The sequence below is a fragment of the Monodelphis domestica genome, chromosome 6 (genome assembly GCF_027887165.1).
Source record: "Monodelphis domestica isolate mMonDom1 chromosome 6, mMonDom1.pri, whole genome shotgun sequence".
In the NCBI taxonomy this organism is placed as follows: domain Eukaryota; kingdom Metazoa; phylum Chordata; class Mammalia; order Didelphimorphia; family Didelphidae; genus Monodelphis; species Monodelphis domestica.
In genome coordinates, this window is record NC_077232.1 from 234453935 (window position 1) to 234468018 (window position 14084).

Genomic DNA, 14084 nt, shown 5'->3' on the forward strand with positions numbered 1-14084 from the left:
TATTATACCCATTATTTAATTGTCTTCTAACCTGATTCCTAAATCTGCAGTCCCTGTACAGGTGTCCAATATGATCACACAGGAAACAATGCCTAGGGCCTGATCTTCTCTCATTTGGCTTATAATTATTATTATATCTTGGCTATACAGATCTCAATGTAGTCACAGCCTCTGGTCTTCATTTCAGCTTCCTTTAATTTCTGTTTTAAGTCCTCAATAATGATATCTCCCTCATCATTTTTATCCTCCAAGTCATTAGTCAAATATGTGGCTTTTCTCCACAAGTCATCCAAATCTAACTCTTCACCATCAGGGTAATTTGTTTTAAAAAATTCTCTTATCTTTGGGACTGAATTCTTTACAAAGACTCACTTAATGTGAGCAATTGAGTTTTCTTCCAGTAGATCCATTCCTAATAAAGTTTCAGCTGCCTCGGTTATCATTTCCAGGAAGACCGCAGGAGCTTCAGAGATCTTCTGTTTTATAGCCTCAAATTTTGACCATGAATTGGGCCTTTTGGTATTTCTCCCCATTATCTCCAGGATTATATCTCTTGCTTCTCTAATGTATCATAAACCCCCTTATCAGATGTATCCAACTTTAAGTCCTCTGGCCAAGATTGCAATAAAGGATCTATTCTTGTCTCCTGTATAAATTTGGTTCTTTCACTCTTTGTCAAGAACTCTTTCATCAGTAGGGTGAAATCATTGAAATAAGGATTGTACAAATCAATTGCCCTATGCATCTCTTTAATTACTTTATTAGATTCATCATTGAAATTTGGGGTCCTCCTCTTGATGGATTCAAGGTCTTCTGGGGAAAATCTCTTGTGCATCTTTACATTATGGACTTGGCATATCTCTAAGTGGGCATAAATTAACTATTCCTGCTGCTTCTTCTTTTTCTAGCCTATTTAAGTTTTTCCCATTAGTGTTTAATCTGTTGTTATCATGTGCAAAGCCTTGATTCATATTCATGTTTATAAATCACTTCAGTGTATCCAGTTGAGTTTTCATTTGTATAACCATCATCCTTATGTCATCCCTTCTGAACCAGATTACCAAATCTTTAAGATGTTTAACACAAAGGCACACAGAAGCACAAGACTTATAAACAATACAGCCACAGATCACAGCAAGAGGTATATATGCCATAAAGTCAGAGAGCTTCAAATCCATCAATGGTTTCAGACAATCCATAGTAAAAACATAATGTCAGTAACTGACAAAATGACACAAATATAAAATATGGAATTATACATCAAACAGTTGAAAAACATCACTAGCATATTGCTAAACATGTCTACTGACATGCCAGCTTCCATTGTAAATTTATTAGAAATAACAATATTATTACAGTGTAACTTGTACATATAACAAAGAAAACAAACAAAAATAAATTTCAAAAATTCAAAAACAGTTTTTTCTCAAGATGGCTGCTGGGGTTCTGTGGTAGAGCTTCACTAACCCCCTTCAGCAAGCCAAGCCCATAGAATTCTATATGGTTAATCCCCAAGCCCCTAGCTAGCTAAATACAGAGTAGAATGTTGACTTATACTTAAAAAAATAATTATACAGTAAACAGACTCTTCAACATAGCTGACTTTGCCAAACTGTTAAGGTAAGATTTGGGCTAAGAGAAAAAACAAGAGGAAAGCATATAAATAAATTCTGATTTATTGTTTGGGGAGGGTAGGATAGGAATAAGGGTTTAGGAATATACTTATTCTTATACTTAATTTAAAAGATTATAATATTACTAAGCTAAACCCTTAATTTCCCAAATATCCCAATCTCACACCAGGAGTCCAAATCAAATAGGGCCAGGATCTGATGTTGTTAGATGTCCAAGTAAGTCCAAACTGATGCTGCCAGCAGCCAGATCCAGAAAAACTCCTTCCTCTGTTGATCACAGGCAAAATCCTCTTCAAGGTCCTTCCAGGAGAGCAGACAAAGTTATTCCAGGAGATCAGACTCTGAGAAGACAAACTGTTGGGCATAGAATCTTCCCAGATCCCAAGGCTCAGGCCTTGTGACCCTTGGTCACATGCTACTGTCAATCATTCCCTGACGTTTGCATTTCTCAGTTTTTGCAACAGTTTTGCAAATTTCAAACCTTTTCATCCTTTATCACACCATAGATTTTAATCTTCTACTAAAATATGTTTCAATATTTGTATTTTCCTCTTTTAGACCTCATTTTAGAGATACAACATACTGTTGCCAATATGGCTCAGGATATAGGGAGTATATATGATAACACATATGGATAGAATTATATTTTCACTGATCTATAGAGATGAATGTCACTTTAAAGTCACAATGTGCCAAGATAATATTTTTGATTAAGTGTGAGGTTCCTTTTTTGTTTTTCTTGGTTTTCTGTATGCTGATTTCCAGAGAAGATGTTTTGTTTTTAACCACTTTCACTGATTTATTCTACTTTCTAAACATAGGTTTGCCTGCTTCCTGAAAGACAGTGTCACAGAAACATTGCCAACAGTGAATATGACAGGAGCAATCTCTGGACATTCCTTTAAACAATGTCAGCACCAATTAAGTGGTAAGATATTCGAGTGATCAATGAATACAGTCCTCATTGAGTCCTTATTTTCTTGTAAAGCATAGTGTAGATATGACAGCTACATTTTAATTTTAATTTTAAAATATTTTTCCATGTTTCCATGATTCATTTTCTTTCCCTCCCTCTTCCTCCCCCCTCCCAGAGCCAACAAACAATTCCACTGGGTTGTACAATATCATCATTTGATAACTAGTTCCATATTATTCATTTTTGCTATAAAGAGATCTTTTAAAAACTAAACCCCAAATCACATACCCATACATACACATGATAAGTGATGTCATATGTGTGCCTTTTGCATTTCTACTTGCATAGTTTTTCTCTCAATGTGGAAATGCCCTTTGGGGACTTGGATTTTTATCAGTGACTTCTGAAAAAAATCAGTGCAGAAATAATAAGAAGACAAAGGGAAAAAGTATGGACAAAAGTGAGTGAGGATGCAAAGATATAACTTAGAACAATCATTGATCTAGCATAAAACATGGCACAAAGTCCTGACAAGCAAGAGATGACGTCTTTGTCCTCAAGGAGAACATCTTCTGGTAGTGGAAACAGCATAAACATAGATACAAGGGTATAAGAAAAATAATTTCCAATTATTGGTTGCATTAATCAATTCTATAATGTAACTTTAAGAGCTAAGTGGAGCAGTGGAGAGAGCACAAGGTCTAGAGTCAGCAAGACTCTTCTCCCTAGGTTCAAATCTGGCCTCAAAACTTCCTAGCTGTGTGATCATGAGCAAGTCATTTAACCTTGGTTGCCTCAGTTTTCTCATCTATAAAATGAATTGGAAAAGGAAATGGCAAACTAGCTGTGTGACCCAGGGCAAGCCACTTAATTCTGTTTACCTATGTCCTCATCCATAAAATGAGTTGGAGAAGGAAATGGCAAACTACTTCAGTATCTATGTCAAAAACAATCTGAAATGGGTTCATAAAGAGTCAGACACAATTGAAAATGACTGAACCACAACCTTTAGTATCAAGAAGATGCTAATGTTGGGGGCAGCTAGGTAGCTCAGTGGATTGAGAGTCAGGCCCAGAGATGGGAGATCCTGGGTTTAAATCTGGCCTCAGACACTTCCCAGTTGTGTGACCCTGGGCAAGTCACTTAAACCCCATTGCCTAGCCCTTACCACTCTTCTGACTTTGAACCAATACACAATATTGATTCTCAAATGGAAGTTAAGGGTTAAAAAGGAAAAAAAAAGAAGATGCTAATGTTGATAGAGAAAATAAGTAACTGCATGATAAAAGGTAGTGAGTAGGGATGAGATAGATTAGAAGCCTAAAATATAATAATAACACTTAAAATTTTAAAGCACTTTTTAAAAACAAATCTCATTTGATTGGCCTACTAACTCATGAAGTACTTACTATTATTATCCCCATTTTGCAGATGAATAAATGGATAGCATTTGAGGCAGGATTTGAATTCAGATCTTCCTGACTCCAAATCTAATATTCTTATCCACTATACTAGCCAGAATTTCTTGAACGCTGGAATTGCGGTTTATTCACTTTTGCATCCCCTAAACAGTGCTTTAAAAAATAGTAAGTATTTAATAAACATTTGTTGAATGAATGAATGGGAAACATGAGAGAAGAAGCAATTAGTTTAGGATAGTGTTACTAATGGGTCTGGTGCTGAAGATTGGCAAAAGCTTTTTCACTTCTATGGACCAGGCTAAACCTGAGAGAGCTTGAGCCCAAAGAGATTGGAGTCAGGCTTTCCTTGTACTCTCTAGCTCATTATGCCCCCATGCTGGATAAAGATTAGACATTACTCATGCCCAGGGTCTCCCTTAAAAGATTAACAGGGTACCTTCTAAATAAAGGTTCCAAATGTGCAAAATAATATCACAGGACATGACAGCTACATATTTCTCCATGGTCAAAGCACCCATGTCATCTCTTACACAGTCAAAGTGTATATTCCGTTCCATAATTTGGGGCTGGATTCATTCCTCCTAAGGAATGAATGAGAAACAAGTGAATAAAATATTGTAGAACATCAGAAAATGGAAAGGATATTGAAGCTACTTTACTGGAAAGGCTAAGTTTAAGCATCTTGGGGGAAAAAAGTTGGATTTGGAATTGGGGGCTCTTCATTCAAGTCCTGGCTGAATGACCCTGGGTAACACTGTGAGTCCAAGTTTCCTGTCTGTAAAATGAGTAGGATAATAATAATTTTACTACCTACATCACAGAACTGTGGAGGAAGGAATATAGATTCAAATGAGATAAACTATGTCTCTCCATCTTAGAAAAACTAAAAATGCATGAGCTACTCATGGGTCTGGACCAATGATGCCATATCCAGAATCTTTGATCTGTTAAGTTTCTGACATGGGCCCATTCCTAACTTCTCCTTTAGGCATCCTGATAATTCCTAATTCTGGAGACTCACCTGATTGACATAGTCCATTGTAGCTCAGAAGTGCCAAGCTTGAAAGACTCATCAGCCTACAATGGCTGAGCTTAGAGGCATGAGACACCGTGCCCAGCTTACAAAATACTTTCTAACACTAAATTATTACATAAACATAAGTTATTAGTATTACTTTTGCAGTGAAAAAGAAATAGGTGGATACAAAAAGAAATAAGGGAAGTTGGGAAAGGGAACTGGACAAAGTATGGTGGTCATAATTGGTCTCAGAGGTCACACATACAGTGATGATTAGAGAACACCTAAGATAACAACATTTCTACTTCTTTTGCTTATCCAGCATGCCACACAGATATCTACAGAGGATTAGATATGAAGGGAATGAACTACAAATCCTCTATTACCACAAGTGTTCAAGAATGTGAAGACAGATGCACCAATGATGCCCATTGTCACTTCTTTACCTATGCCACGCAGATGTTTCATAGTGAAACCCATCGGTAAGACAGGTCTAATCTGTGACTAAAGCTTCCCCAAAGGTGAGGGAAAAATGAAATATCTGTTGCCTTATGGTGTGGTACAAGGCACAGGCAAAATGATATGGTAGAAAGAGACAAAGACAGTAGAGAAATAAGTTAAAATATTATGTCTGACTCCTAGGTGGGTGATCTTAGGCATCATCTCATCTTTCTGAGACTTAGATTCTTCATGTGTAAAATAGGGATAATAATAATAATAATACTTATTTTCTTCAGTCATTTCAGTTATATCCAACTCTGTGTAACCCCATTTAGAGTTTTACTGGCAAAGAAACTGGAATGGTTTGCCATTTACTTCTTTAGTTCATTTACAGATGAGGAAACTGAGGCAAACAGGGTGAAATGACTTGCCTAAATTCACACAGCTGATAAGTGTCTGAGTTTAGATTTGAACACATGAAGACAAGTCTTCCTTCCTCTAAGCTCAGTGTTCTATCCACTAGCTGCCCCAATATTTGTAATACCTACCTTAAAGACTAATTATGAGATTCTGATTAAAATATGTATGTAAAATGTAGGGCTAACTTTAAAGTACTACATTAATGTCAAATTTCCATTATATTATATTATATACTAAATTTTAACATATCATACCATTATTCATTTGTACTATACCATAATGCCTTGTTATTTTATATCATATATCACATATCTAATATCATATCACTAGTAAATATATCACAACATAATATAGTAATTTATTATTTTTATTATCATTGTTATTTGATATTTCTTATTCTGGGTCCATGATACCATTTAGGCATGGAGCTATATCATTAGGAAACTCCTATGCCAATTGAGAGCAGTAACTTTCTGCAAGTTGGAGTCTTAGGGAGTTGGCTGATAGGACAAAGACTTGCCCATGCTGATGCTGATGAAGGCAGAACTCAACCCTGGTCATCCTGAGTACAGCTCTCTATCTACTATACCAGTGGATAGAGAGGCTGTGAAACTCCAGTTATTATTTAGTTTACAAAATATTAGAGGAAATAGGAACCAAGCTATTCAGTACAAATTATTGTATGTACTAGACTCCCTAAAATGCTATTGTTCAGTCATTTTTCACTGGTGTCCAACTCTCTTTAAACCCAATTAAAGTTTTCTCAACAATGATACTGGAGAAATTTGCCACTTCTTTCTTTAGTTCATTTTACAGATGAGGAAAATGAGGCAAACTGGTTAAGTATCCTGCCCAGGGCCACACAGAAACCAAATTTGAACTCAAGAAGATGAGTTTTCCTGATTCCAGGCACAGTGCTCTATCAACTGTGCCAACTAGCTGCCCATGAAGAGATACAGAAGAGAAAGCCCATATCCTTAAAAGACAAATCCAATGGGGGAAACAACCAAAGCATATATACAATAGGAATAAGAAAACATACAAACAACTCCTGGGGAAAGAATATTGGACCAAGAGTCACTAGAACTAAGCTAAGTCCCACTTTTTTTTTCACATTTTGTCACTATCTGTGATATTTTCTGACTTTTGGCCTCAGTTTCCCCATCTACAACATGATGCTTTGCATCTTTAAGGTCCCTTCTGGTTTTAACAATTTATGAATTAAAACATTATCTAAATCTGCATTTTAATGATCTTAGGGTACGCCACCATCTATTTTATTAGTTCTTTGTCACACAACTAGAATATGACTGAACATAGATTTTTTTGGGGTATATTTATAATTTCAAAAGGGTTTAATTTTTATTACCTTTCTGATATCAGGTCACATTGAGTTTGGTTCTCCTCTCTAGCATGGGAGTCAATGAATTAAAATTCCTCCTCTGACATTGTGTGTGCCTCTAGCCAGGTTTCTTAGTCTTTCTGAGTCTGTTTTCTCTTTTATGAGATAAGGGATCTGACCTGGACAACCTCTAAAGTCTTTTCTCTTTCTAAATCTATGATGCTATGAACCTGTAGTATGATCTGATGCTCAGCATAGTGGTAAGATGCTTTCTCTATCACTGGACATGTTTGAACAGAAGCTAGATGACCATATTTCCAAGGGTTTCTCCCGCATTGGATGGAGAATGAATGTCATTACATGAACATGAAATTCTATAATTCTAAGGTATGCTTAAGAAGTCTGATTTAATTGGATGACACAATTATTCAGAACATGCGAATCATTATGGATTAACTTCAACTACATTTTGGAAACAATAAAAATGGCATATAGCCATTGGCTGACGAATTTCCCAGTAAACCATCAATTTTTCCTCTTTTTTTTTATTTAGCAACGTGTGCTTATTGAAATATAGTACAACAGGATTCCCAACAAAAATAGAGATGCTTGAGAATGTGATATCTGGATTCTCACTGAAATCTTGTGCAGTTTCTAAAATGGGTAAATATGTGTGTGTGTGTCTCTATATTTCCCCCGCCTAACTTTTAGATTTTTCTTTTGTTGAAAGTTGTTTTACTCTTTCTTTGTTGGTCCTTTCACTCTGTATTTGTTTCGTGGTATTATTTTAAGATTGGATGGAGAAGATTCTCATACTGACTTTGAACTTCTCTGCTCTACTGCACCATCTTGCTCTCTCTCTATTTTTCCATGATGCTTTGCTATGCCTTTTTAAACAAAAGGCATTGAGAATCTAACTTAGTACAACATAATCTAATCAACTATTATTCCATACCTACTTAAGGTAAAGCACTGTGCTAGGGAAGTTATAAAGCTTAGATAAGCCAATGTCCCTGTCTTCATGGAGCTTCCAGTCCAGTGGGAGGATATGCCATTGAACTAGATGATTATGATAAACGTAATAACAGAGGATAAGTAAAATAGAGAGGCGCTACAATGAAAGTAATGTTATATCATGATGTTTTACAATCAGACTACTCTGAGGAGCTTTTCATTTGAGATATCTCTCAGCAAAATCCTTATAATTTTGTAACTAAAAAAGAATACATGGGGAACTTTTCATCAAAAAAGTTTTACTTTTAAAAATTGAAAAAAATATATCATCTTGTCATCTTACTTATTGATTTAGCACACTGAACTAAATCTTGTGAGTTAGAGTATGTTGATGTAAACACCATTTTAACACTAGTTATAGAACCCTTGAGGGACATCTCTATTGCTGGTGACCTTAGCACAAATAGCAAATTATAATGTATTTTCAAATTATAGTACATTTATTTATTCTTAAATTATAATTACCATCACAAATTATATTGGAATAATTTATTTACCTATGTCTGGATCTGTGAATTTACCAAGGATATCAGGTGATCCTAGTGAGGACTCCTCTATCAACTTAGAGCTGCACCTTCTCTGAAATACGTAGTCATAAAGAGTTGTCTGGAGTCTCTGAGAGATCAAATGACATGCCCAGAATTGTTCAGCCAGCATGTGTCAAAAGTAGGACATTGGCCCAGGCTTCCAAATTCTAAGATCAATTATCTCTACTATACTACATTTTATGGGTTTTCCCCCCTAATTCTTAAAAAAAAAACTTTTTTTTTCCAACTAGCAAACACTCATTTTCTCTTCTTCCCATCCCACTCCTAATCGAAAAAAAAGAAAGAAAAAAATCTTCATAATTAATGTGTATGGTCAAGCAAAATAAATTTCCATAATGTCCAAGTCCAAAAAAGTCTATAACATACTTTGTCATCAATCTTCAGGAGTCATGGTTGATAATCACTTGAGTCAGAGTTCTTAAATCTATCAAATCCATTTGTCTTTACTCTATGGTTATTATTTTGGTTCTGCTCACTTACTTCTTTATCAGCTTATTCAAATTTTCTGTGTTTCCTCTGAAAATCCTTCTATATTTCTTTTTTTTTTTTTAATATAAATTCTCCTGGTAGAATGTTTGTTGAAGGTAGACAATATTTTTCATTTTATTTTTGGATCCCAAATGCCTAGCACATGGTGTGTAATGAATAGAGATGAATGAATGGACAACTTAATTCTACTTTCTTTGAAATGACCAAATATTAAATTTCTTCTGTTCGGTAGCTTGCATACGAGACATCTTTCCTAATACCGTTTTTGCTGACATCAATGAAGACAGTTTTTTCACTCCTGATCCTTGGGTGTGTCAACGCATTTGCACTCATCATCCCAAATGTCTTTTTTTTACATTTCTTTCCAAAGAGTGGTCCACAGAATCCCAAAGGTGAGAGGGCAAAGCCAATATGATGTGTTTCCTTTAAACCAAAGCTAATCAAAGCTCTCTAAATTTCTAAAAAATACTTTGAAAGGTCCCATTTAAAAATATTTATAAGAGAAGACCCCAAAAATGTTCCAGAGTTTAATAGCAGCCACAAATATTGAAGTTTTATGGTACTCATCCCTGGATGTGATAACTCTGCTATTCTCAAGCTTGATCATATTTTTAAAGACTAAAGTCGATCAGTGCCACTCTCTCCCTTCCTCTTACCTTCTCAGAAAGTCTCAGAATAGTTTGATTTGTTCCTTTCTCAGAACCTGACACAATCCTAATCCATTTTAAGGATGGGATTTATATATGGGAAGAGTATGATTTCAAGAACAGAAAAAAAATTATCCATTCTAATAGACCATCAATCCATCCTAGTGCCTGAAATTTCATCATTAATGATTCACTCTTTTCCTATATTCTTTTTTACAAACACAAATGCATAGGGAAAACATGCTCATGAGAATTAAGTTTTGTTTCATGGGAAATATAAAGAGTTTAGAATCCAAAGACCTTGGGCTTAAATCTTGGCTCTATCCTTTGCTATCCATGTGACTTTCCATAAATCAGTTCTTGTCTATGTGCCAAATAAAATAAAGGGGTTGTATGAAATTATCTCTAAAGTTTATTCCAGATTGAAGTCCTTGGTACCGAATTATAGATTGTTTTTACTTCTTATGACATGAGGGACCTAGGTAGCTTCAAAATTCCTGAGGAGAGAGAAGTGGTATTAGTTGTCAGGGAAGAAGATAGGTGCATTAAATTTTGCCCAATTGGTACCTGGAGTCAACAAGACCTGAGTTCAAATCTAGCCTCAGCCACTTAATAGCTGTGTTAATCTGGGCAAGTGACTTAACTTTTGTCTCAGTTTTCTCAACTGTAAATAGGCATAATAGCACTTACTTCCAAGGGCGATTGTAAGGATGAAAAGAGAGCATATAACATATTGTGAGTACTTAATAAATGCTTGTTCTCCTTTCCATCCCCTCTTGTTCACCTCTCTGTGGTTCACTAGGAAAACTGAGTCACTAATTATGACGTGGAAATATTTTGGAGCTGCTAGAATTTCATTGTCTTTGGTCTAATAGCATTTTCAAACTTTTCTTTTAGAAATCTTTGCCTCCTTAAAACATCCCAAAGTGGAATTCCAAGTACTCGTATCACCAGAAAGAATGCCTCTTCAGGTTTTAGCCTATTAAGTTGTAGACACAGTGTTCCAGGTAAACACCATAACATGTTTGGTAATGATTGGGTTTGACCCAGAGAATTTTTATCACAAAATATGGTTAATACATGTATCTTATCTCATATCTGTTACATGTGTTTGTTGTCCAGTATTTTGCCATGCCTCCATTTATTACAACACTGATTTCTTGGGAGAGGAACTAGATATTTTCGAGGTCAAAGATCACAGTGCCTGCCAAGAAAGTTGCACAAACACCATACGTTGCCAATTTTTTACCTACTCACCACCTGGAGAAACATGCAACAAAGAGAAGTAGGGTGGATTTTTAACTATTGCATGGGAAAATTATGGAACCACTTGAAAATGCATAGATGCTCTTTCCCCTCCCCCCTGCATTCTTATTCACAGTGCTTTATTTCCTTTATTTAGAGGCAAATGTTATTTGAAAATGTCTTCAAATGGATCCCCAAGTAAAATAATTCATGGAAAGGGAGGCATTTCTGGCTACACTTTAAGGCTATGTAAAATGGAGAATGGTAAGTGATGTCACTTGAACAATCTGCCTTGTGAAATTTTTAAAAAGTGATAAAATATCCTACATGATATAACTAAAGACCTATTTGCCAATTAAAATAATTATTTAAAGAACCATTAGCTTGATCACAGAGTTTGACATAATTATTTGCTTTCTCAAATAGGTCTTGTCTTGTTCATTAGAATGGTATCTCCTTGTAAGCCTAAAGCAGATCTTCCTCTCTCAGGCTCTCTGACATCTCTTTCCATTGTCTCCTCCATTAGATTGTAAGTTCTTGGAAGGCTGAGGTTGTTTAGGCTTTTTCTTTGTATGCCAAGGGCCTAGAACAGTGCTTGAGATATGGGGGGGGGGCTTAATAAACACCTGTGATTCAAAAGTCTTAATATGGAAAATGTTTTACATGATTGCACATGTAAAATCTATATGAAATTGTTTACTATCTCAATCAAAGGAGGATATAGACTAGATAAGCAGGAATGGAGGGAGACAATTCAAGATTCAATATTCTTTGAAAAATGTTGGAAACTTTTTATATTTAATTAGGGAAAAATTAAATTTTTTAAAAGATGGAAATAGAATACATACTTGTAACTGATTTTTTAATTAGCACAGATAGAAATAGACATAGTAGATAATCAATACTTTTTTAATTGTTTATTGAAGGCAAAAATGTTTTCTTCATTTACTTTTCACCCTGGGACTACAGGCTACTAATTAGTTAAAACTCACTAATCCAACAGACTGGATGATGATTTGCCCCAATCATCTTTAATTACCCTGCTTCCAAAAGCTCATGTTTCCCTTCCTACTGATGGGTTTTTTTCTATCTTTTCATCTAGGAGTAGTAAGCAAATCAATTCTACCATTGTTTTAGGTGAAAAGGGTCGTGTCTTACAATTCTCATATAATTCTTATTAGTTTCTAGACCCAAACTCTCCTCTCCAGGGGCCTTCCCCATATGAGTTATCTCCCTTAATTAGAACATAAGCAGCTTATACAATGACTTTAATAAATGCTTTTCATTCATTCATTAATTGATTCATTATTAGCTAGGAGATATATAATTAGATTATGTAGAAGAAAAATTAAGAGATCTACTCTATATCTATCAATTATCTATCATTCATCTATTATCTATCTTGGGGTTTTTCTTGTTATTTATTAATTTTTGTTTTTAAAGCATGCACAAACAAAATAAAAGGAAAAATTGTTGGAGGAACTAAATCAGTTCTTGCTGAATGGCCGTGGCAAGTAAGCTTGCACATCACATCACCTATCCAGAAACACCTGTGCGGAGGATCCATCATTGGAAAACAGTGGATATTAACAGCTGCCCATTGCCTTGAAGAGTTAGGTTTTTTTCCTATTTAAAAAAATGCCAATATTCATACTTGCCTTTAAGATTCATTAATTACTAATGAAACTCTCAAAACATATGCAAAAGAATACTTGAACTGGAAGGGACCACTGGCTGGTAGATTTCAAGCTGAAAGTAACCTTACAGGTTGTTTCATCCTCTTATCTAATAGATTGAGGAAACTAAAGACCAGTGAGACTAAGGGATTTGTCCAGGGTCACATAGGCATATTTGTACCCAAGTTCTCAAACACTTATTCCAATTTTTTTGTTTCTACTAGACCATACCTCCAAGTGGATATCATCTATTTGAGTTCCTTCATTTTACATGTACAGAAACTGTACCTTTTAAAGGGGTTTTCTCAAGGTCACATACATAATACATGTTATACATCTATTGAAATAATAAAGTGATTTCTGTTGGTTTGATTATTGATATGGTCAATTATGTGGACAGTTTTCCTAATATTAAACCATCCTTGCATTCCTGGTATAAACTCCACTTGGTCATAGTGAATAATCCTTGTTATAACTTGCTGTAGTCTTTTTCCTAGTATTTTATTTAAGATTTTTGCATCTATATTAATTAAGGAGATTATAGTTTTCTTTTTCTGTTTTTGGTCTTCCTTGCTTGGGAATCAATATTATATTTGTGTCATGAAAAGAATTTGGTAAGACTCCTTCTTTGCTTATTTTGTCAAATAGTTTGTATAGTATTGGGATTAGTTGTTCTTTAAATGTTTGATAGAATTCACTTGTGAATCCATCTTGCCCTGGGGATTTTTCCTTGGGAAGTTCCTTCATGGCTTGTTTAATTTCTTTTTCTAAGATGGGATTATCAAAGTATTCAATTTCCTCTTTTGTTAATCTATGCAAATTATATTTTTGTAGATATCAATCCATTTCACCTAGATTGTCATATTTATTGGTATATAATTGGGCAAAATAGTTCTTAACAATTACCTTAACTTCCTCTTCACTAGAGGTGAGATCACCCTTTTCATCTTTGATACTATTAATTTGATTCTCTTCTTTCTTTTTTATTAGATTTACCAGTACTTTATTTATTTTATTTGTTTTTTTCAAAGTACCAAATCCTAGTCTTATTTATTAGTTCAATAGTTCTTTTACTTTCAATTTGATTAATTTCTCCTTTAATTTTTAGGATCTCTAATTTAGTTTATCTGGGGAATTTTAATTCATTCTTTTTCTAATATTTTAAGTTGCAAATCCAATTCATTGATCTCTTCCCTCTCTATTTTTTAGTATAGGCACTCAGAGATATAAAATTTCCTCCTGAGTGTTGTTTTGGCTATATCCCATAGTTCTT

General features: G+C 34.8%; 1 protein-coding gene across 2 annotated transcripts in view; it reads left to right on the forward strand.

Moving 5' to 3' along the window:
- Positions 1 to 14084, forward strand: part of LOC100013939 (coagulation factor XI) — a 45382-nt gene that overhangs the window by 12931 nt on the left and 18367 nt on the right. Inside the window, exons 1-9 of one of the 2 annotated variants that reach the window (XM_056802976.1) lie at positions 1199 to 1620; positions 2456 to 2562; positions 5312 to 5471; positions 7746 to 7855; positions 9476 to 9635; positions 10788 to 10897; positions 11013 to 11175; positions 11293 to 11399; positions 12579 to 12747. In XM_056802976.1, the coding sequence (XP_056658954.1) occupies positions 2508 to 2562; positions 5312 to 5471; positions 7746 to 7855; positions 9476 to 9635; positions 10788 to 10897; positions 11013 to 11175; positions 11293 to 11399; positions 12579 to 12747 (1034 nt within the window). In that variant the 5' untranslated portion in view covers positions 1199 to 1620; positions 2456 to 2507. Of the gene's footprint in view, positions 1 to 1198; positions 1621 to 2455; positions 2563 to 5311; positions 5472 to 7745; positions 7856 to 9475; positions 9636 to 10787; positions 10898 to 11012; positions 11176 to 11292; positions 11400 to 12578; positions 12748 to 14084 lie in introns of those variants that run through there. The other variant, XM_001368253.5, reaches the window with a different exon arrangement.